This window comes from Heloderma suspectum, chromosome 10 (assembly GCF_057233095.1).
Source record: "Heloderma suspectum isolate Gila_16-S chromosome 10, 16-S_ref, whole genome shotgun sequence".
Lineage (NCBI taxonomy): Eukaryota > Metazoa > Chordata > Lepidosauria > Squamata > Helodermatidae > Heloderma > Heloderma suspectum.
In genome coordinates, this window is record NC_139467.1 from 35241816 (window position 1) to 35265935 (window position 24120).

At 47.5% G+C, this 24120-nt stretch overlaps 1 protein-coding gene across 1 annotated transcript in view; it reads left to right on the top strand.

Moving 5' to 3' along the window:
- IL22RA1 (interleukin 22 receptor subunit alpha 1) overlaps positions 1-23277 on the top strand; it is a 41626-nt gene extending 18349 nt beyond the window's left edge. The window contains exons 3-7 of the mRNA XM_084815913.1: positions 1997-2175; positions 6234-6421; positions 16596-16731; positions 18256-18380; positions 21737-23277. Of these exons, the coding sequence (XP_084672039.1) occupies positions 1997-2175; positions 6234-6421; positions 16596-16731; positions 18256-18380; positions 21737-22759 (1651 nt within the window). The 3' untranslated portion in view covers positions 22760-23277. The remainder of the gene's footprint in view (positions 1-1996; positions 2176-6233; positions 6422-16595; positions 16732-18255; positions 18381-21736) is intronic.
- The last annotated feature ends 843 nt before the right edge of the window (positions 23278-24120 follow it).

Below are 24120 nucleotides of genomic sequence, written 5' to 3' on the forward strand. Positions count from 1 at the left end.
GCCACCTGGCTTCCCACGAGGGAGCCTCTCCTGTCTGACATTCTGTACAGTTCCCATTAAAGGGGAGGGAGGCAAAGAGAGGCGCCTACGTGAGGAGCCACTTTGGTGTGACTGCTGCCAACCACCTCCTACACCATGGCATTAGCAAAAAAGCCTGTTGTTATCATGGGTGGAGTGTGTTTGGAGGGAGGGTTTGTATGTTGCAGAGAACCCAATGCGCTCTGCATCCCATCTGTGAGATTGCTGTTGACAAAGGCCACTGATTATCAGGGTGATGGCAAGCACTTTCTTTTCCCCTCCTATGAATGAATGGCAGCTGGCAAATTATACAGCGCCGACTCCGGGTTTTGGAGGGCCCTTGAGCAAGGCCCCCTACATGGGCCCCCTCCCTCAGTGGATCTACCTTCCCACCTCCATCGTCACCAGCTGCTATCGCTCCTCCTTCTCCTTTTTCTTGTCACTGCTACCACTTGCTTGCTGGGGAGGCAGAGAGCCAGTGACAAAGCTGGCTGAGGCATCTCGTGCTCCTCCTTCTCACCACCTCCGCTGTCCAGGACAGAGCGAGAGGCAGGTGAACAAACAGGTTGCAGTGATGAAGAAGAGCAGCAGGTTCAGGGGGCTCTTGTCAGAGGGCCCCTACTGGGATGGTAGCCCTTGGCAAGTGCCCAACCATGCCTACCCTTGGCGCTGGCCCTGTGCTTATACAGGACAAAGTTAAAGGACATTATTGGTTTGAGGGTGAAACCTGCCTCTGGATCAAACCTGCCGCTGCTGGAAGGGATTTGCCCCTTGCCTGCTGTGTCCCAAATTGCAGCCTGTTTTCTTTAACCCACAGAGCTCAGTGGGAACTATTGCAGACTGGGCCAGCCTCTTCTCTGTGCAATTTCCCCCCACCCCACCCCAATTTCATTGGCATAGCCCCAAGCCATTCCCCATTTCTTAGGTGATGCTAGAGCAGCCTTTCCCAACCTGTTGCCTTCCAGATGTGATGGACAACAACTTCCATCATCCCCAAGCAGCATGGCCAGTGCTTGGGGAATGGAGCACCCCAGTGTCACTTGGCCGAGATGGGAAAACTGTGGAGATGTTTTCTTGCACAGAGCAGCAGGAGGAGCAGAGGATGAATTCCCTGTGCACGAGGGGAAAGGGAGGAGGGGACAGCGAGGATGCAACAGGCCTGCTGCTGCTGCAAAAGAAAACACCCCTGGCACAGCCCTGGACAAGCAGCTGACAGGGATGGGGAACTTGTGACCTCCTACATACTGATGGGCTACAAATCCCATCATCCCCCTGTTAGCTAGGTTTGATCAGACTGGGCATCCAACAACATCTGGAGGGCCACATGTCTCTCACCACTGCCCGAAGAGGTAGTGATGCCCTCAGTGGTGCAGTCAGTCATGTCTTGCATCTTTTGTCTCACTGCCATGCTAGAGTCATGCATCTAGGTATGTGCCACTTTTTGACAGTTGCTTATCTCCAACCTAAATTACCCTCTCTTGCTGCTCAACAGTCCCACAAGGGGTGCAGAACTTCTTTCAGCCCAAGGGCCAAATTCAATGTCAGACAAGCTCTTGGGGGCTGCGTTCCAATATGGGAGGGGCCAAAGGCAAAATGGGGTGGGGCCAAAGGGGAAGGGGTCAAAATACCAAAAACACCAGCTTATTTCGGCTGGCTGGGGCATGCTGGGAGTTGTAGGCCTTTTCTCTGTCTAAACGTGCATAGGATTGTGATCAATCCTACTTACTGCCGGTGATCAAGCCTTAGAAGAGGCATTTCAGCCTTTGAGAAGGGCGGGGGGAACATGCAAAAGCTGAGAAACAACCGAATGGTAGTGGGGGGAGTAGAAGGGGGCATGGACACCTGGGGAGCACCCGAGTCCTGAACTGGAACCCCAGGATGGCCAAACGTGGCCTGCAAACCTGAGGTTTTGCACACCTGATCTGTACCCACACCATGAATAAGGCATATTGGAAGCAGTCATTGTGTCTTCTCTTAGATATGGGGACGCATGGCAGAACAAAAGCGAGTGCCAGAACATCACACAGCACTTCTGCAACCTCACGCACGAGACGGAAAACTTCACCGAGCGCTACCACGCCAGAGTGAGAGCCATCATCCATAACTGCTGTGTTTCCGACTGGGTCATGTCCCTGAGATTCTGTCCCCGGGAAGACAGTAAGTGGTTCCAGCTATTGTGGTTGTAAACAAAGAGGTTCTGGGGCTTGAACCCATCTGAAAACCTGTCTTCCTGAAATGGAGGCTTTCTGTCCTTAGGCTGCCACCTTCTTCCTGGCAGGATGCTTGTGCTTTCAACCACAGGGTGTCACGTAGGAATTCAGAAGTTGCCGCTCTTCCCAGCATAGAGATCCACCGTTTCATCGATCAAATAAATGTTTGCCTATCATGCAGCTGTTTGCCATTTGCTGCTTCTGTTTAATGCTTGTTTTTAAATTTTTAATTATTATTTATGTGCGAGGATTTTCATGTTATCATTCTGAGTTTTCTGGTAAAAGAAAGGTGGGCTATACTTTTTAATGAATTTTTAATGAATAAATAAATAATAAAACAAACAGAAGTATTACTAAGGGGGAAAAAGTACTCCCCATTGACTACTTAAGTGTAGCTGAAGTAATTCATTGATGGGAAACTTTTTTTTTTTTTAAGTCTTAGAGTGCAATCCTATGCATATTTAGACAGAAAAGGGTCTTACAATTCTCAGCATTCCCCAGCCAATATGCTGGGAGTTGTGGGACTTTTTTCTATCTAAACATGCATTTAGTGCACTTTTAGATTTTTGCATTGCGCTGGCTTTTATCTTCATTCTTATTTTGGTTTTAAACTTAATATTTTATATTATGCTTTACTATGTATTATTATTTAAGGACATACTCCTATGCATGTTTAGACAGAAGAAAAATCCTACACCTCTCAGCATGCCCCAGGCAGCATAGTTGGCTTAGGATTGTGTCCTAAGTTTGTTTTGTGAACCGCCAAGACAGCTTCAGCTAACAAGTGATATAGCAATGTAAGAAATAGATAGATAGATAGATAGATAGATAGAAGAGTAAGAAGAATGATGGAGAAATTAAGCTATCTCAGAACATGTCAAGGTGTAGAAGACCCTGTCTCTAAGTAAAGAAGTTGACATTCCCTGGGAGTTTAGGCCTACACAACCCACCATGCCAAATGGTTCAAGCCTGCAAATAAACTTGGTCCCTTACACACAGTCCTGTTTTTGTTGCTGATGACTGCACCTCTGTAGATTTTTTACAAAATTAATTTCTAAGGGAGGGCTGGAATAAGTACCTGTGAGGAAGAATGCTAAAATGATACCCTCTGGGGTGTAATTTAATGAAAGTTACTTAATCTTTCTTCTGGAATTCATAAAACTCCCTGAAAAGTTTCACAACATCCAGGCTGTTGGTAGAAATGCTACTGACATTAGGGCATTTGCGTGCATTCTCCACCTCATCTGTCCCCTTTTCTTTACTATATATGCCCAAGGTTTAGGATTCATTATGAAATAGGGCTATTGTGTGTTTAATAAATATACAGACTCCTGAAATTATATTCAAAGGCCCTTCTCCAGGTGGTCTTTAGAACTCAGACAGGCTGCTAACAGCAGGGCTTTTTTGGTAGTGGCAACCCAGTTGTGAAATGTAGGGTGGCCATGTGTTCCACTTTGGAGAGGACAGTCTTCTATTTTAAGAATTGTCAGAGGACAGTCCTCTGTTTCAAGAGCTGCCCAATCCAAGTCTGGTTTAAAGATAAAGAATCCTAGGAAGGGATTGCAGGGACCAGCCTTCAAGATGCCCCTCAACCAGTGGGGTGTCTCCATGACAATGGAAAGAGAAGCCAATGGTGGCTTACCTGGATTTTTCAAGGAGCCGGCTTTGGTCCACGCAGAGCTTCACGAACGAGTGTATAGTACCATCCTAAGTCTCTTCATAGGAACATACTTCCAGGTAGGGTGGGGGGATTGGAGTGAACGTCATCAGACTGGCAGGGGCTGATCAACCAATGCGAGAGGCTTCCCCCCACCCCACAATGCGAGAGGTTTCCCCAGCCCTTCCTTACAGCTGACAAAGCTGTGAACAATTTGCATTAATTACTCATTACGCCAAAACAAACATTAAAGAAACACAGGTGCAGCCTTCTTTCTCCCCTGAAGCTCCCAATGCTGTGAATGATCGAAGCTTTGCATTAATTACTCCCTTACAGCTGAGAAAGCAGCTTCCACAAAGCACTTTACAGTCTTTAGGAGAGTTAACCCTCTGAACGCTTAAAGCACCGCGGCTCCAACCAGCCCCCTTTCTAATCCCCTTTCTCTTTTCTGCTGAAGCTCCCAATGCTGCAAAAGATCGAAGTTGCCAATTAATTACTTCCAAAAAGCAAGAAAGCAAATATCAAAGACACGCAGTTTTGACATTAAGGCCCCTAAATGTGTTATTTTGATGCATGGGAATCTCGATAACTTCTGGAGTACGCATTTCAGGAAAAAGCCTCATTGTCCATAATGGGAGTTACTTCTGAGTAGACACAAATATGTTTATGCTGGGAAAGGCAGGGACAGGAAACACAGGGATGGAAAACCAGCCCGCTTTCTAGCCTGATGCAGTGCAGGGTCAAAGGTGCAAATTAGTTACTTCCGAACGGCAATACACCAACAACTGAGAATCGCAGCTTTGAGATAGCGCTTTACAGCCTTTAGGGAATTAGTGCTTTAAAATGTGCTATTTTGATTTAGGGGATCTCTGTAAGTTCTGAAGTGCACATTCAGGGGACAAGCCATATTGACCACAATGGGAGTTATTTCTGAGTAGACACTAATTGGTTTGTGCTGGGAAACACAGGGACAGGAAACACCCCTTGACTAGGGTCACGGCGAAAGGCACACCCCTGGGCAGGGCAAGTGGACCTGAGGTAAATGCAGGGGTTGGGGCACACAGCAACTATACCCCGAAGAACCTGACTTAAGGAAAAGAATCTGACTTAAAGTAATCTCAGGAAATCTGGGTTGTCTGTGAAAAGCTCCAGGGTGGCTGCAAGATGGCCACAACATTATGTGCCCCCAAATGACCTCCAGTCCAAACAGAGCCAGCTCACAGCAAATTGACCATGGAGACACCCCCCAGTTAGCACCTGGACAGCAGACCAAGCAGGTACACAGCTCACCTGTCCACAGTCTTCCCCACTATGGCAGGATGTATTATATTTCTATTAAAATGACAGTAATTCTTTCGAAATGTGAATTTATGTATAATTTATTACGTGCACATTTAATGCAAATCTGTGCCCTCTTTTGTCCTTGTTTTGTTTTTGGGTGATGCATTTCCCCTTTTCTGGAAATGTGCCTGTAGCCACCCTATTTGTGGGAGGAAGTGGGAAGAGCCTCTTAGACCAGCCCCTGGCTGAAACTTTCTCCGAGGAACTTGCCCCCTGGGGGACAGAGACAAATTGGCCTGGCACTGTCATTTTTACTTGTTAGGCAACAGGGGAAGTCCCTGAGCTTTTAATGGCAAATAAGATTAAATGGCTATAACTATGTTCATTGGCATTTCACGTTGCTGTTGTGTATACTGTGTAGCTATTTTAGCCGGATGTTTTTTGTAGCTTTGTTACCAAAGTAGTAAGCTGCCTTGACAGCTACTTTAATGGAAAGGTGGAATATCTCATCTAAAAACAAGTCAATAAACTTCAACCGGTGCAGCTTCTCTCACCACTGTGGCACTATGATGAGCTGCATTTGCTAAAATTCTCCATTCTATACAACTGTTAAAAGCTTCAGGAATAAGGTAAACATGTTCCCAAACAGGCAGGGCTTATGTTCTCTTAAGGTGTCTGCAATATTCAACAGGGACAGCCATCTCTCCCTTCCAGTACTGCCGCACTGTGCTTGGGAAGAGCTGTAGAACTTCTGCCTTCCTCAGGACTCTTTAAAGGACAGGAGGCCTGGCCCCTTTGAGAATAATTTTCCTTCCCAGGGAGCATGGAACTCTGCTATTTCACTCAGTTGAAACTGAACTGCTTATTTTTAGTGGATTTGTTGGTTCCATGGTCCACCTTTCTCTCAGTTGCATCTCAAGGCTGCTAGCAATGAAAAGTCAGTATGAAAGAAATCCATCCAGTTAAAAACAAAGCATATACATTACCAAAACCTCAAAGTGACTGTATCTAACCTTGGTGATGTCTGTCTCCAGCCCTAAACAAATCCTCTGTTTTCTCTTTTCTAGCTAATATTGGGAATCCTGAGGTGAAATGCACCCCCAGCACCCAATCCATAAAGTTCTTTATACAGCCACCGTATACCCCTCTGAGAGATGAAGATGGCCAGACCCTGACTGTGGCAGACATTTTCAGTCAATTTGGTGCTGTTGTCCAGTACGAAATAACGATGTTCTGCCAAAAGACAGGGCAGAGGGTAAGTCGGGAGGGAAGGACATACGAATGGCAATTTCTGGCAAGCCTGCCAGCTCTGTTTCTCCAACTATTGTGTGTTTGTTTATTTATTTATTTACTTATTTGTTAGATTTATTAGCTGCCCATCTGGCCGGCTACCCAGCCACTCTAAGCAACGTACGATACAAATGCAAAATACACAAATTAGAACAAATTTACATCATCAACTGAACAAAACAACATTGCTCTAAAAAACCCTGACCCTCCCCAAATGCCTGCCTGAACAGCCAGGTTTTCAAAGCCAGGCGGAAGCTCATCAAAGAGGGGGCATGGCGGAGTTCACTAGGGAGCGAATTCGACAGAGTGGGGGCCACCACAGAAAAGCCCTCTCCCTAGTTCTCACCAGCCTAGCTGTCCTGGCTGATGGGACAGACAGAAGGCCTACTGAGGCCAATCTCGTTGAGCGGCATCCCTGGTCTTGCTGGAGGTGCTCCTTAAGATCGACTGGACTGGAACCGTATAGGGTTTTAAAGGTCAATACCAACACCTTGAATTGGGCCTGGAAAACAACTGGCAACCAGTGCAGCTCCTTCAGCACTGGAGTGATGTGATCTGGCCAGCAGCTGCCTTTAATCAGGCGGGCTGCTGTGTTCTGCACCAGCTGCAACTTCCGAACCATCTTCAAGGGTAACCCCACATAGAGCGCATTACGGTAGTCTAGGCAAGAGGAAACCAGGGCGTGAACTACTGATGGGAGCAGATGGTTAGGGAGGTAGGGGTACAGCCGCCATATCAGATGGAGTTGGTACAGCTCCGCCTGGCTCACAGCTGACACCTGAGCCTCCATGGAGAGCTAGGAGTCTAAAATGACCCCCAGGCTGCAGACCTGGTCCTTCGGGGTAGCAACACCCCATTCAACACCAGGGCTGGATCTACACTTACCGCCTTTTTTCGCTTCCAGTGAGGTTTCACCGCCCACCTTTCACACTACGCAGTACCAGCCTCGAATTAGAACCGGAATTTCCCACTTCCGTGCTCCCGCTTTCAATACCCCAATATCCTGGTATTTCCCCATAATGTGCTCTGATTTTCCCCCTTCGCTACCATATCCAGCCATAGTCCCCTCCCCTGCCAGTCCATATGCGGCAGTGTTTGTATTTCCCTCCTGTCCAATCACAACTCTCAATGGCCCCATGTCTTCTTCTGGCTACTGATCGCATAGCTTCCTCAGCAGCCCCCATTTCCTCAGCAGCAAGCAAAGGGCTGGATGTGTGCGTGCTTGTCTGATCTCGGAAGCTAAGCAGCGTCGGTCCTGGTCAGTGCTTGGATGGGAGACCGCCTGGGAATCAGCTTCCTGCATTAAGCAGGGGGTTGTTTTATCCCTTCAAATGAGACTAAGTTTTACCCCCTCCTATCCCCCGCTCCAGATGTGTGTTTTTAAATTAAGGCGTTATCCTCGCAGAATCGGGGCTTCTCCGCTATGTTTTTTTTTCTAATTGAGGCATGATAGAATCATAGAATAGTAGGGTTGGAAGGGGCCTACGAGGCCATCGAATCCAACCCCCTGCTCAATGCAGGAATCCAAGCCAGAGCATCCCTGACAAATGGCTGTCCAGCCTCGTCTTGAAGGCCTCCAGTGTGGGAGAGCCCACCACCTCCCTAGGGAATTGGTTCCATTGTCGTATTGCTCTTACAGTCAGGAAGTTTTTCCTGATGTTCAGCCGGAATCTGGCATCCTGTAACTTGAGCCCATTATTCCGTGACCTGCACTCTGGGATGATCAAGAAGAGATCCTGGCCTTCCTCTCTGTGACAACCTTTCAAGTACTTGAAGAGTGCTATCCTATCTCCCCTCAGTCTTCTCTTCTCAAGGCTAAACATGCCCAGTTCTTTCAGTCTCTCTCTCTTCATAGGGCTTTGTTTCCAGTCCCCTGATCATCTTTGTTGCCCTCCTCTGAACCCTCTCCAGTTTGTCTGCATCCTTCTTAAAGTGTGGTGGCCAGAACTGGACACAGTACTCCAGATGAGACCTAACCAGTGCTGAGTAGAGGGGAACTAGTACTTCCCGGGATTTGGAAGCTATGCTTCTATTAATGCAGCCCAAAAGAACATTTGCCTTTTTTGCAGCCACATCACATTGTTGGCTCATATTCAGTTTGTGATCGACAACAATTCCAAGATCCTTCTCGCTTGTAGTGTGGTTGAGCCACGTATCCCCCATCTTGTAACTGTGCATTTGGTTTATTTTTCCTAGGTGCAGAACTTGGCATTTATCCCTATTAAATGTAATTCTGTTGTTTTCTGCCCAGCACTCCAGTCTATCAAGATCACTTTGAATTTTGTTTCTGTCTTCCAAAGTATTAGCTATCCCGCCCAATTTGGTGTCATCTGCAAATTTGATCAGCATTCCCTGCACCTCCTCCTCCAAGTCATTAATAAAAATGTTGAAGAACACTGGGCCCAGGACTGAGCCCTGCGGTACCCCACTCGTTACCTCTCCCCAGTTTGAGAAGGTCCCATTGATAAGCACTCTTTGAGTCCGATTCTGTAGCCGACTGTGGATCCACCGGATCATTGTTTCATCTAGCCCACTTTGAGCTAGTTTGCTCATCAGGAAATCATGGGGCACTTTGTCGAAAGCTTTGCTGAAGTCGAGGTATATGATGTCTACAGCATTCCCATGGTCTACAAGGGAGGTTACTTGATCAAAAAATGAGATCAGATTTGTCTGGCAGGACTTGTTTTTGACAAATCCATGTTGGCTTCGAGTAATCACAGCATTGTTGTCAAGGTGCTTCCAGATGGATTCCTTTATCATCTGCTCCAGAATTTTCCCAGGGATTGATGTCAGACTGACTGGTCTGTAGTTCCCAGGTTCCTCCTTTTTACCCTTTTTGAAGATAGGGACAGCATTAGCCCTCCTCCAGGCATCTGGCACTTCCCCCGTCCTCCATGATTTCTCAAAGAGAATAGACAGCGGTTCTGAGAGTTCTTCTGCCAGTTCCTTTATTACTCTAGGATGCAGTTCATCTGGCCCTGTAGATTTGAACTCATTCAAAGTAATTAGGTGTTCCTTGACCATATGCCTATCGATCTCAAGCTGCAATCCTGCCCCTTCAGCCTGTACTTCGCCTTTGCCAGGGGGTCATAGACCCTCTTTTGGGAGAAGACTGAGCCAAAGTAGGAATTGAGCACCTCTGCCTTTTCTTTGTCATCTGTTATCGTTTTGCCCTCCTTATTTAATAGCTGAACCACCATTTCTTTCCTCTGCCTTTTACTATGCACGTAGCTGAAGAAAGCCTTTTTGTTGTTTTTAGCATCCCTTGCTAACCTCAGCGCATTCTCAGCTTTAGCCTTCCTGACGCCATCCCTGTAATTCTGTGCTATCTGCCTGTACTCTTCCTTTGTTACTTGGCCTTCTTTCCACTTCCTATATGTGTCCTTTTTTGTTTTCAGGTCATCCCTAAGATTTTTGTGAAGCCACATTGGCTTCTTCTGTTGTCTTCCACCTTTTCTTCTTGTTGGAATTGTTTGTGATTGTGCCTTGAGAATTTCCTTTTTTAAAAGCTCCCACCCATCTTGGACTCCTTTTCTCATTAGCGTCGCTTGCCATGGGACCTTACTGATCATTGTTCTGAGTTTATTAAAATCAGCTTTCCTAAAATTCAGGGTACGCGTTTGACTACACTCGGCTTTTGCTTCCCTTAGAACCAAGAACTCAAGTACAACATGGTCGCTTTCCCCCAGAGTTCCTGTAACTGCTACTTTATCCACTAAGTCATCTCTGTTGGTTAGGATCAAGTCAAGGATAGCCGATCCTCTAGTTCCTTCCTCTACTTTCTGTAGGAGGAAGTTATCCGCCACACAAGTCAGGAATTTCCAGGAGGGGCCATGTTTTGCAGAATTTGTCTCCCAACAAATATCGGGGAAATTGAAGTCCCCCATTACTACTACATCATGCTTCCTTAAAACATTGGCTATTTGCTTTTCAAAAGTTTCATCCTTGTCTTCTCCTTGATTGGGTGGCCAGTAGTAGATTCCGACCACCAGGTTCCTTTTATTCTTTGCTCCATTTATTTCAACCCAGATGCTCTCGATGGGGCTACCAAGCTCCTCCTCCTGTATTTCTGTGCAGAGATATGTATTTTTCACATACAGTGCAACCCCACCTCCCTTTCTGTTCCTCCTGTTCTTTTTGAACAAGGCATGATCTTTGAAGCTTTGAAGTTGTGAAGCTTCACAACTTCAAAGCTTCGAAGATCATGCCTCAATTAGAAAAAAAAACATCGTGGAGAAGCTCCGATTCTGCGAGGATAACGCCTTAATTTAAAAAAAAAAAATCCGGAGTGGGAGATAGGAGGGGATAAAACTTAGTCTCATTTGAAGGGATACAACAACCCCCTGCTCAGTGCAGGAAGCCTGATTCCTAGGCGGTTGCCCATCCAACTACTGACCGGGGCCAAACCCACTTAGCATCCGAGATCAGACAAGCACGTGCAGGAAAACAGCAGGAAAACAGCACAACGCTCGCTCAAGTGTGAACCGAGCTTGTGCATTCGATGAAGCACTGCAACGGGGAAAATGAGTGAGTGTGAATTATCACGTTTTAATGTGAGAGCGCTTAACCCGATGGAACACCGAATTCATTGCAATGGTGGGCGCAATGTAGATCGGCCCCAGGTCAACCACCCCAACCTCCCCTTGTCTCCCACCAAAAGTACTTTGGTTTTGTCAGGGTTCAGTTTCAGGTTATTCCTTCCCATCCAGCCGCTCACCAACTCCAGACACTTGGACAGGGTTTCTACAGCCACCCTTGGCAAGGATTTAAATGAGAGGTAGAGTTTTGTGTCATCTGCATATTGGTGGCACTGCATCCCAAACCTCCTGATGATAGCCCCCAGCAGCTTCACACAGATGTTAAATAACATTGGGGAGAGAATAGAACCCTGTGACACCCTGCTAGTGAGCAACCAAGGGTCTGACGTTTCCTCCCTCAGAGCTACCCTCTGGTACCTGCCAGAGAGGAAGGACCGGAACCACCATTATACAGTGTCCCCTATGCCCAATCTCTCCAGGCAGTCCAGGAGAATACACTGGTTGACAGTATCAAAAGCCGCTGAGAGATCAAGGAGAACAAGGAAGGAGCATTCACCCCTATCCAGAGCCCTTCCCATATCATCCACCAAGGCGACCAAGGCCGTTTCTGTCCCATGCCCAGGCCTGAAGCCCAATTGAAATGGATCCAGATAATTGGCTTCTTCCAAGTGTGCCTGCAACTGCAATGCAACCACCCACTCAATCACCTTGTCCCAAAACGGCAGATTCGAGACCAGGTGAAAGTTGTTCAAGTCTTGGGGATCCAAGGAGGGCTTCTTTAACAGTGTCTTATCACCACCTCCTTGAGGCTGTTGGCATCACTCCCTCCTCGAGGAAGGCATTCACAACTGTCTTGATCCCCTCCCTAAGTCTCTCCCTGCAGCCCATAATGAGCCAAGATGGGCAAGGATCAAGTAAGCAGGTGGTTGGCCTTAAAGATGAAAGCACTTTGTCCACTTCCTTAGAAGGGAGAAGCTGGAACTGATCCCACACAACTGGTCTGCCACTGGCCGCCCCTCATTCACTAACTGTATCCACACCACACAGAATAGCACTCCTGATCCAGTCCATTTTATCCACAAAGTGCTTGGCAAACTCATCACAGGAGGCCTTACAATACTCCATTGGTTCCGGAACAACTGGACCAACCAGGTCCAGGTTCTGGACCACTTGGAACAGCCTCCTGGGACAGCACTCTGCGGACGTGATAGAAGCAGCATAAACATTCTTTTTTTGCTGCTCTTATTGCCACGTGGTAGGCTGAAGCTCCCCTTCATGGATCACTGCCTTGTTGTGGCGAAGGGGCTTGCGTAACTCAGTGAAGCCATAAGCTATGCCGTGCAGGGCCACCCAAGACGGACAGGTCATGGCAGAGGGTTCTGACAAAATGTGGTCCACTGGAGAAGGAAATGGCAACCCACTCCAGTATTCTTGCCAAGAAAACCCCATGGAACGTATCACAAGGCTAAAAGATATGACGCCGGAAGATGAGCCCCTCAGGTCGGAAGGTGTCCAATATGCTACTGGGGAAGAGCAGAGGGTATTTCCAAGTAGCGACAGAAAGAGTGAAGCAGCTGGGCCAAACCCGAAAGGACACTCAGCTGTGGATGTGTCTGGCGGTGAAAAGAAAATCCGATGCTGTAAAGAACAATATTGTTTAGGAACCTGGAATGTCAGATCAATGAATCAAGGTAAGCTGGAGGTGGTCAAACATGAGATGGCAAGATTGAACATCGACATCTTGGGAATCAGCGAACTAAAATGGACAGGCATGGGCGAATTTAATTCAGGTGACCATCATATCTACTACTGTGGGCAAGAATCCCTTAGAAGAAATGGAGTAGCACTCATAGTCAACAAAAGGGTGGGAAAAGCAGTACTGGGGTACAATCTTAAAAATGATAGAATGATCTCAGTACGAATCCAATGCAAACCATTCAACATCACAGTAATTCAAGTCTATGCCCCAACCACTGATGCCGAAGAAGCTGAGGTTGATCGGTTCTATGAAGACCTACAACACCTTCTAGAACTAACACCAAAAAAAGATGTCCTCTTCATCATAGGGGATTGGAATGCTAAAGTAGGAAGTCAAGAAATCACCGGGATAACAGGCAGGCATGGCCTTGGTGTACAAAATGAAGCAGGACAAAAGCTAATAGAGTTTTGCCAAGAGAACATGCTGATCATAGCAAACACTCTTTTCCAACAGCACAAGAGGCGACTCTACACATGGACGTCACCAGATGGTCAATATCGAAATCAGATTGATTATGTCCTTTGCAGGCAAAGATGGAGAAGCTCCATACAGTCAGTAAAAACAAGACCTGGAGCTGACTGTGGCTCAGATCATGAGCTGCTTCTTGCAAAATTTCGGCTTAAATTGAAGAACGTCGGGAAAACCACTAAACCGTTCAGGTATGACCTCAGTCATATCCCTTCTGAATATACAGTGGAGGTGAGGAATAGATTTCAGGGATTAGACCTGACAGACAGAGTGCCTGAGGAACTATGGACGGAGGTCCGTAACATTGTTCAGGAGGCAGCAACAAAATCCGTCCCAAAGAAAAAGAAATGCAAGAAAGCCAAGTGGCTGTCTGATGAGGCTTTACAAGTAGCTCACGAAAGAAGGGAAGCGAAAAGCAAGGGAGAAAGGGGAAGATATACCCAACTGAATGCAGAGTTCCAGAGAATAGCAAGGAGAGACAAGAAGGCCTTCTTAAATGAACAATGCAAAGAAATCGAGGAAAACAACAGAATGGGAAAGACTAGAGATCTCTTCAAGAAAATTGGAGATCTCAAGGGAACGTTTTGTGCAAAGACGGGCATGATAAAGGACAAAGAAGGCAGGGACCTAACAGAAGCAGATGAGATTAAGAAGAGGTGGCAAGAATACACAGAAGAACTATACAGGAAAGATCTGAATGTCCCTGATAGCCATGATAGTGCGGTCACTGAACTTGAGCCGGACATCCTAGAGAGTGAAGTCAAGTGGGTCTTAGGAAGCATTAGTAACAACAAAGCTAGCGGAGATGACAGTATTCCAGCCGAGCTATTTAAAATCCTAAAAGATGATGCTGTTAAAGTGCTGCATTCAATATGCCAACAAATCTGGAACACTCAACAGTGGCCACAAGACTGGAAAAGGTCAGTTTACATTCCAATTCCAAAGAAGGGCAACGCCAAAGAGTGTTCAAACTACCGCACAATTGCGCTCATTTCACATGCCAGCAAGGTGATGCTCAAAATCCTACAAGCTAGGCTTCAGCAGTATGCCAACCGAGAACTACCGGAAGTACAAGCTGGGTTTCGAAGAGGCAGAGGAACTAGAGATCAAATCGCCAACATTCGCTGCATCATGGAGAAAGCAAGAGAATTCCAGAAAAACGTCTATTTCTGCTTCATTGACTACGCTAAAGCCTTTGATTGTGTGGATCACAACAAACTGTGGCAAATTCTGAAAGTGATGGGAGTACCAGACCACCTTACCCATCTCCTGAGAAACCTGTACGAGGGTCAAGAAGCAACAGTAAGAACCAGACATGGAACAACCGATTGGTTCAAAATTGGGAAAGGAGTACGACAAGGCTGCATATTGTCACCCTGCTTATTTAACTTATATGCAGAGTACATCATGAGAAATGCCGGGTTGGATGAATCACAGGTCGGAATTAAGATTGCCGGGAGAATTATCAACAACCTCCGATATGCAGACGATACCACCCTAATGGCAGAAAGCGAAGAGGATCTCAAGAGCCTCTTGTTGAGGGTGAAAGAGGAGAGTGCAAAAGCTGGTTTGAAACTCAACATTAAAAAAACTAAGATCATGGCATCTGGCCCTATCACTTCCTGGCATATAGAAGGGGAAGAAATGGAAGCAGTGACAGATTTTACTTTCTTGGGCTCCAAGATCACCGCAGACGGTGACTGTAGCCATGAAATTAAAAGACGCTTGCTCCTTGGGAGGAAAGCTATGGCCAACCTAGACAGCATAGTAAGAAGCAGAGACATCACCTTGCTGACAAAGGTCCGTCTAATCAAAGCTATGGTTTTCCCAGTAGTAATGTATGGCTGTGAGAGCTGGACTATAAGGAAGGCTGAGCGCCGAAGAATTGATGCTTTCGAACTGTGGTGCTGGAGAAGACTCTTACAAGTCCCCAGGACTGCAAGGTCAAATCAGTCCATCCTAAAGGAAATCAACCCTGAGTGCTCATTGGAAGGACAGATAATGAAGCTGAAGCTCCAATATTTTGGCCACCTAATGCGAAGAGAAAACTCCCTGGAAAAGACCCTGATGCTGGGAAAGACTGAAGGCAAAAGGAGAAGGGGACGGCAGAGGATGAGATGGCTAGATAGCATCACTGATGCAATGAATATGAACTTGAGCATGCTCCGGGAGAGAGCGCAGGACAGGAAGGCCTGGCGTGCTATGGTCCATGGGGTCACGAAGAGTCGGATACGACTGAACGACTAAACAACAACAACAAGGCTGAAGCTACAGCTTTAACCCGTGTCTTCGGAGCGACATTTCCGCCACTGGCGCTCTAGCCATCTTGCCTCCCACTTCAGAGCTCACAACTATGGGGTGAACCATGGTGCAGTCTGAGCTCTGTTCATGGGGAGAGGGCGTCTCAGAGCCATCCGGTCTAAAACCCCGGTGATTGCGGCATTCCAGCCATCCACCAGGGTCTCGACCAAGCAGCTGTTTGCGTGCTCCAAAGAATCCCTAAGCGCAGTCAGGAATCCATTTAGATGCATAAGATGGCCGGCTACATGGGTGGGCTCAGTTGGATAGGGTGCAGCTCCCAGGAAGTCATGTTATCCATGAAGTCCCGAGGCGACCCCATGAGGATGGCCTCTGAATGTACACTGAAAGTCCCCCAACACCAACAAGTTAGGGGACTGCACACACACTTCAGACACCACCTCAAGCACCTTGGCCAGGGAGTCTATCATGCAGCGGGGTGGGCGGTACACAAGCAGAATCCCCAGACTGCCCTTCAGTCCCAACCTCCAGTACATGCAAGCAGAAACTCTGGTCTCTCAGAGAGGGAGTCTGGTGAGGACCAAGGACTCCTGGTAGATAACAGCCACTCCCCCTCCCTGACCCCCAGCCTTCGGTTGCTGCACATACAAAAATCCAGCCAGGCAAATGGCCGCAAGAGTGCAAGCAGCGGCCTCATCTAGGCAGGTCTCTGTAATGCATGCCAGCCAGGTCCACACCCTCATCCAGGATCATGCCATGGATGAGAGATGTTTTATGGGCATCAGACCTGGCATTGCACAGCAGCAGATGAAGGCCAGAGGATGGAATCATGCATCCCCCAGCCATCCTTCAGCTCTGGACAGGCCCGGAACAGGGGACAGATATTACGCATCTCTCCCTTGTTCCCCTTACACGGCATGGCCTGCCCCTAGCATTCTGCCAGCATCTGCCACCCAGCTTTGGTATGTTCTGGCCCCCAAGGTTGGGAAAGGCTGCCCTAGGCAAATCAGCCCATCCATCACTTGAAAATCTTCCATCTGAAATCAGCTGAGCTTTGAAGTCCATTACACCACTTTGCCTGTCTGAAATACCATTTTCCCTGTCTCTCAATATAGTGGAGAAAGACTGAGAGCAACAAAGAATTTGAAATCCCTGACTTGGATCCTGACACAGAATACAATGGAACAATACACATCAGATATTTGGACAAGATCAGCAAACCCCATGTGTTTCGAGTGTGGACACTACCAGGTGTGGCTCTTGTTACATAATCCTATCTGATCTTAATTACGATCAAGATTACAATTAGCTGCCCAGACAGCTTCAGCTATGGGGTGGTATAGGAATGTTGTTATTGTTACGATGATTATGATTATTGTTTTTATCAAAGCAGAGACTCGTCAGAGAGAGTTAGTAGTCACAGCAGGCAATTCACCCACGCTGGCCCAGTTTGCACAAATATGGTAAAATTTGGTTTAGTTCAGGGCTGCAGAACTTCAGGCCCAGGGGCCAAATCCAGACCACTTGGGATCCCAATCCAGGCCCCCAGGCTTCCCCAGGAGTCCAGGTTCCTTTCCTCTGGCCCAGTGTAGGCTGGTGGCTCTGCTGCCAGTGGGGCAGTAAATCACCCTGGCTACCTCCTTTAGAGTTCTGACTGGTTCTGACTGAAACCCGGAGTGGATTCACGGCCCCACTGACATCGGAGCCACCAGCCTTCATTGCCCTGGCCTCACCTTCTTTCCCCAACCACCAGGCTTTTGTGCAGTTTTTATCTGGCTTTTGTGCAATTTTCCTCCCTATTCTAAAAGGTTGAAATGCCTCTTCTGGGGCTTAATTACTGGCAGTGAAGAGCTTAAAACTAAAATATGTTGGTATTTTTTGTTTTTTGGCCCTGCCCCTTTTGCCTTCAGCCCTGCCCGCCACTGGAATGTGGCCCCCAAAATGGAATGTGGCCCTCAGGCTGAAAGAGGTTCTGCACCCCTGGTTAAGCATAACATGCACCATCAGGAACAAGCCGCGGTGAGACTTCCTCCTACTGACTGTGCAGCTGGGAGGAGGAGTTCAGAAGCTTCCACTTCTGCATTTGGTTAAGGCAAGCAAAGCTGACTGCATCATCTGGACACGGAACTGTCATTAACATTAACTATGGGTAGTTTAAAGCCAGGTTCAGAAACCACAGTTTCAAGCTGGGTTGTTTTAAACCAAGAATAGTTAATGTTAACCACAGTTTGTTGGTCAGGGCGATGTGACAAATCACAGTTAACCAAAAGTGGAAAAGAAAGCTCCCAAACTCCTTTTTCATACTGTGTAAAAGGAGAAGGCAAAGGGAGGGGTGCATGCAAACCCAAGGCTCCCTGCGGCTCATTCCAGCTTGTGCACAGTGCACTAAATATAGTTTAGCAGAATGTGCAAACTGGGCTAGTGTGAACCCAGTGGGACAACTTGCATTACAAATGTGAACAAGCTGTAATTTGTTTATTTGTCTGAAAGACCATTCATGGCTAAAGCAACAAACCATGGTTAATATAAACCAGAGCTTAGCATTATGTGCGAACACAGCCATTGCATTTTTGCCACACATAGACTTTCTTTCTGCCCCCCAGAATGAGGACATTTTGCTAGTTTCAAAGAATGAACAGATATCACTCTCCTGCATTCAACTGGAGTGATGATTACTCTTTTAAAAAGAAATCTGGACAATTCAGGGTATCTTTTCTGACTCTTCAATCTATCCTGATGCTGCTATCTTTAACGTTTTATTTTTTCTCTCTACAGACAACACCTGGCTGCCGTATTTGTTTGGGGTGGTCCTATTTATGGCAATATCAATCTTTGGAACGATATATTACTTGATTTACAAGTATGTTAAACAACACACTGCACAGCCACCCACATCTCTGGTATGTACCTGTTTGACCATTATGGAAGGTCTTTTAAATGGGGCCTCAGGACTTCTAATTTCAGGACATTTCTCAGACATAAAAGAGGAGCAAGTGAAGGGCAAGTAGAATTCTGGCACCTGTGTTCCCTACCCCGACGTCGGTCGGGGAAATGGTCACCAGTGACTGGGCGCACTATTAGGAGGAAGGGATGATTTAATCTCTTTTTCACAAATTTCTTTGCAAGAGGCAAGACTTTCTGTAAAGCTATGGCAATTTTAGGTGCCTACTAAACAGGACTCCACATATTTTGGCTTGGCTTAGTAGCCAGCTGTGATTTGTGGTTGCCACCATCCTCTCCCCTCTCCCAAGTCCTGTGGCATGCACAGTGAATTCAGGGGAGGGGTGGAGTTAGTTTCTCTCACTTAGTGGTGGGCTTTGGACAACATAGAAGCGTGGGGTAGTAGCAAATGTTGAAGTATATGCCCCAAGGAGAGTCCAAAAGTGCAGGCAACTGTCTTGATCCATCGCTATCTGTCTGTCTGTCTGTCTTTCTCTCTCTCTCTCTTTCTCTCTCTCTTTGTATTTGTGGGCCTGTTCGCATGTCATGGCAGCCCACTGTGGCTTATTTACCCACGAGGCTGACACATCATGCTGGGTGCCCACAGGCAACATTTTTCCATGGTGCCCATAGGCACCTGGCTTGCTGTGGTTGCCATGTTGTACAAATCCAGGCGGCAGGGGTTGAGGGTTAGACAAATATACCTGTCACCTGGGTTCACACAACACGACAACCACAGCAAGCCAGGTGCCCATGGGTGTCTTGTTTGAGTTAATTGAGGGTTAGAAAACAACACATGAGTAAGTTATGTGAAGCCACTTAGAATGGTGCAATGTACACCCTCATGGAGCCCTGCCCGGACCAAAAGCGGCTCCTACAAAAATGCAGGTGAGCCACTGCTCCCTTCTCCTTCTGTTGTCGTGGAGACAGAGTCCAGGGGCAATCTACATTGCGCCCGCCATCGCAACGAAGTCAGGTCCTGTTGGGTTAAACACACTTGCATTAAAACGTGATTATCCACACTCATCCATTTTCCCTGTTGCGGTTCTTGATCGAATGCACGAGCTCAGTTCACACTCAAGAGCTGCGCTGTTTTCCTGCTCTTAAAGACGGCGGCTCTCACTGGAGGAGCAGAAACTCTCCCTGTTTCTGCTGATTCCCCACCCACCGTCCCTCTCTTCCTCTATCCCTCTGTGTGTGTGAGTGCGCGCGCATAGGATGGTGCGAGCATCCTGCTGGGGCTCAAAGCCGGGTGAGAGCTTGTCCCTTGCTGCCGCCGCTGTAACAAGTGGGGGCGGAGGGAAGAAGGAGGTACCTATCCTCTTCCCCCCCCCACCCCGCTGGAGGCCAGGGAGGCGAGAGGCTGGGGGGTGTCTGCCGATGCTCTTTCCCCCAGAATGGGAGGTGAAACCTTATTGGAAGCAGGGGAAAACGTAAGTGTAGATTGGCCCCAGGTCTGTGTGCATTATATGTCTTTTGTAGGCTTTCTGTAAAGCTAATGGGTCATTCAAGACCAAGCCACCCCAACATACTTTGCATTACAGCAGGGATTGCTCACCACAATATATTGTTGCTGGGAAAATCAATCCCCCACCCCAGCTACTGTGAGTACTGCAGCTAACCTCAAAGGGAACAGGGAAGTCTGAGAGGGGTGGCAGATGTTGTCATCGTCCCTGCTAATCCAAAGTCCCAGCACTCGGCCCTTCGAGCCCTTGCTCCACTGCACCGCTGGGCAGAAGCAGTGAGAGTGACTTGTACTGCTTCTGCCTGCTCCAAAGCCCATTCTGAAGTGAGACGTCTCTCCCTCCCCTGCCCTGAGTTCTGTGTATGTTGGGGGGGGGAGCACTGTTGATTCATGCACCGAAGTGAAAGGCCCCTTCCTGCCCCTTGCTGTAAAGAGGTGTTCACCACTACCCTTACCCACTCAGCCATTCCACCCCCAGCTGCTTTTCTAAGCCAGGAAGGGCAAGGGTCCAGCATCCAAGTAGTAGCCTGTCTCTTGGTACCACTGCCTTTAGTGGCACGTTCGGAGAGAGGGCCTTGTCAGTGGCCACTCCCAGGCCACGGAACTCCCTGCCGAGGAAGATTAAGTCGGACCCCTCTCTGTTGTCCTTCCACCGGCAGGCGAAGACCACTTTATTCAAGAAGGCCTTTGGCCTGTAAATCAGTCTGTTGGGCAGGGTGCTGTTTTTATTCTGTCATTTTTGGTGCGTTTTGATGTGTGTTTTTAATGTACAGTATTTGTTTTATTACTGATTTTAACTATGGTGTTTTTTTAAAAAAGTTTTTATGGTTGTTAGCTGTCTTGAATGCCATTTTCTTGGTGGAAAGGTGGGGTATAAATTTAATAAATAAAAATAAAATCAATCAATGTACATGGTGTAAAGCTATGGCAATCCTAATTGCCTAGTAAACAGGAGTCCCTGTATTTTGGTCTGGCTTAGTAACCACCCATGATTTGTAGTTGCCACCAGCCTCTCCCCTCTCCCATGTTTTTATTATTGGTGGCTGCCTTGAGGGCCATTTTCTTGGTGGAAAGGTGGGGTAAAAACTGAGTAAATACAAATATAATAAATAAATCCATGTAGATGGTGGTGGCTGAGGCCCAGAATGAATGGATTGCTTAAGACCACCTAGTGAATTCATGGCAGAGGTGAGATTTGCACTGGGGACTTCCTGTTTCACAGGTTAGTCTCTTAGTCACTAGACTACAACACTTCTCTAGATGCCTATATTTATGTACTTTGCCAGCTGCACTGGCTGCCAGCCCATTTCCAGGCCTGATTCAAAGTGCTGGTATTAACATTCAAACCCTTTAACAGCTTTGGGCCAGGTTATCTGAAGGATTGCCTCCTCCTCTGTGTGCCTGCCCAGACCTTAAGATCATCCTCAGCGGCCCTTCTCCATGAGCTCCTGCCAAAGGAAGTGAGGCAGGTGGCTACTAGAAGGAGGGCCTTTTCTGTTGTGGCACCCCACCTGTGGAATGAGCTCCCTAGTGAGGTTCGCCTGGCACCTACACTGTATTCTTTCCAGTGCCAGGTGAAGACCTTTTCATTCTCCCAGTATTTTAGCATTTTAGCTTCCTAGTCTTTTAGCTTTGCTGTTTTAAATCTGTATTTTAAATCCCTGCATCGCTGCTAGGTTTTATTCTGGTTGTATGGTTGTATGGTGGTTTAAATGTTTTATATATTTTATATTGTTTTATTGTGTGCTCTTTGGTTTTAATTTCTGTGAACCGCCCAGAGAGCTTTGGCTATTGGGCGGTATAGAAATGAAATAAATATGTAGCTAGTGACTAATCCTTCTTTCCTAATAGGATTTCAAGGACATTCCTCTTCGTTTCCAACCTCTCATGCCAAATGCGGAGCACGTTCTGACCCCTTACGATTTCTCCAAGTCTATCCAACATGTTCCAGAGAAGCGACCAGCACAGCTTAGCCAACATCTCCTGGGAGCGCTAGAGCACCAGGAACCATTCAATCTGACAGAAACCGTTTATCAGCAACAGGCCAAAGCGTCAGTGTTCCAGACCACTGCTCAGCCCGTAAGCCAAGCAGATGATCTTCCTGTCGGTTATGCTCCACAGGTGGTGAAGAGTAACCCACACTGCACACTAGGGGACAGCCCCACAACCTTAACCTATGGCATGTGCATTGATGGCACCGGCTGCGCCAGCAAGGCGATCTGTCCACCAAGCCGAATGGTGACGCTCGATCCTTCCCTTGTGGGCTCTGTGAGGAATGGACACTATAAAGCCCAGAAGCCAGAACAGCTCAAAAGAGGATTGTGGGAAAACAAGGCCCAGCAGCAGCCGGCGTTGGTGTGGGAATCTGCACAGAAAGCTCAGCACCTGCTACGGCAGGAGGAGATGCAAAATATGCCAGAGCAGTTTCCGTCTCTTCTAGAAGAGAGGGCACCTGCCGCTGCAGATGAAAGGACAGGAAGCTACAGACAGCAGCCTGTGGAATTGCTACCGGCCACGTTAGAACTTGGTCCAAGTGCCATCTTGGAAGGTGGCCCTCTTTTGTCGGCCTTGCCACCGTCCTCGTTTCCTCATTGTGCCTCCAACAGCCTCTCTCAGGATCACAGCCCAGGACAGTGGGTGGCCTGGGAATCATTCGCCTGGACTGGTACCCAACAGCAGCCTTTCAGATTCCAAACGACAGACTGCATAGCTCAAGTGAGCGAGGGGTTGAAATGTGATCCAGCATCCCTTGGTACAGCCCCAGGTGCCTTAGACTCTTCTCAGAACAACGGGCTCTTCACGGGTCTGTTCAGAGACTTGGAACTGAAGTTGCAGTGGGACCATGGGCCAGATGAAAATCCACCAGTTTATTAGCAAAGTGTGGGGTATGGAAATGACTCCCTCCAAAACAGAGTTGAAGGGAAATGACCTTTCCCAACTGTCTCTAATTTCTCTATGTGAATCACACTTCTGTCCATTATATATATAGGATATATATAATCAGTCTGAATTTATATGGCAGATTCATACTCTAGCAACAAAATAGCCTAGCACTATTCTTCCTGTGCAAGCCCACCCCTTTTGCATGGTTTTTGTGGGGGAGATCCTGGCTATTCTTGGCTTACCTCCAACTTGGGGTACTGATCAGGGTGAATAAACCCAGAATGGTCTGCCTTTTGTGTCTTTAGAAGCTTCCTCTTCAAGTCACCAGAGGATGCTTTTCAAGGCATGGTGATAAGCCTGTTCACACGCTAATGTCTATAGAAGAACCTTCCGCTAAAGGCACAGGAATAAGGGCCGATCTACCTTGCGCCCGCCATTGCAATGAATTCGGTGTCCCGTCGGGTTAAATGCTCTCACATTAAAACGTGATTATTCACACTCACCCATTTTCCCTGTTGCAGTGCTTCATTGAATGCGCAGGCTCGGTTCACACTCGAGTGCTGTGCTGTTTTCCTGCTGTTTTCCTGCGCGCGCTTGTCTGATCTCGGATGCTAAGCGGGGTCAGCCCCAGTCAGTAGTTGGATGGGCGACCGCCTGAGAATCAGGCTTCCTGCATTGAGCAGGGGGTTGTTGTATCCCTTCAAATGAGACTAAGTTTTACCCCCTCCTATCCCCCGCTCCAGATGTTTTTTTTTTAATTAAGGCGTTATCCTCGCAGAATCGGGGCTTCTCTGCAAAGTTTTTTTTCTAATTCAGGCATGATCTTCGAAGCTTCGAAGTTGTGAAGCTTCACAACTTCGAATCTTCGAAGATCATGCCTCAATTAGAAAAAAAAAACATCTGAGGAAGCTATGCGATCAGTAGCCGGAAGAAGACATGGGGCTGTCGAGAGCTGTGATTGGACAGGAGGGAAATACAAACACCGCCGTATATGGGCAGGCGGGGGAGGGGACTACAACCGGATACGGTAGCGAAGGTGGAAAATCAGAGCACATTAAGGGGAAATACTGGAATATTAGGGTATTGAAAGCAGGAGCACGGAAGTGGGAAATTCTGGTTCCAATTTGAGGCTGGTACTGCGTAGTGTGAAAGGCAGGCGGTGAAACCTCATTGGAAGCGAAAAAAGGTGGTAAGTATAGATCCAGCCTAAGACCAGTAGAGACGTTGTGACTCTGCCCCCAACTATCTCAAAGAACTAACTCCCAGCATTCCTTGGGAAAAACCATGGGTGCTTCCAGATGTGGCCCTGCCTCACACACGGAATTTTACAATGGGTCCAGACAGTGACTTCT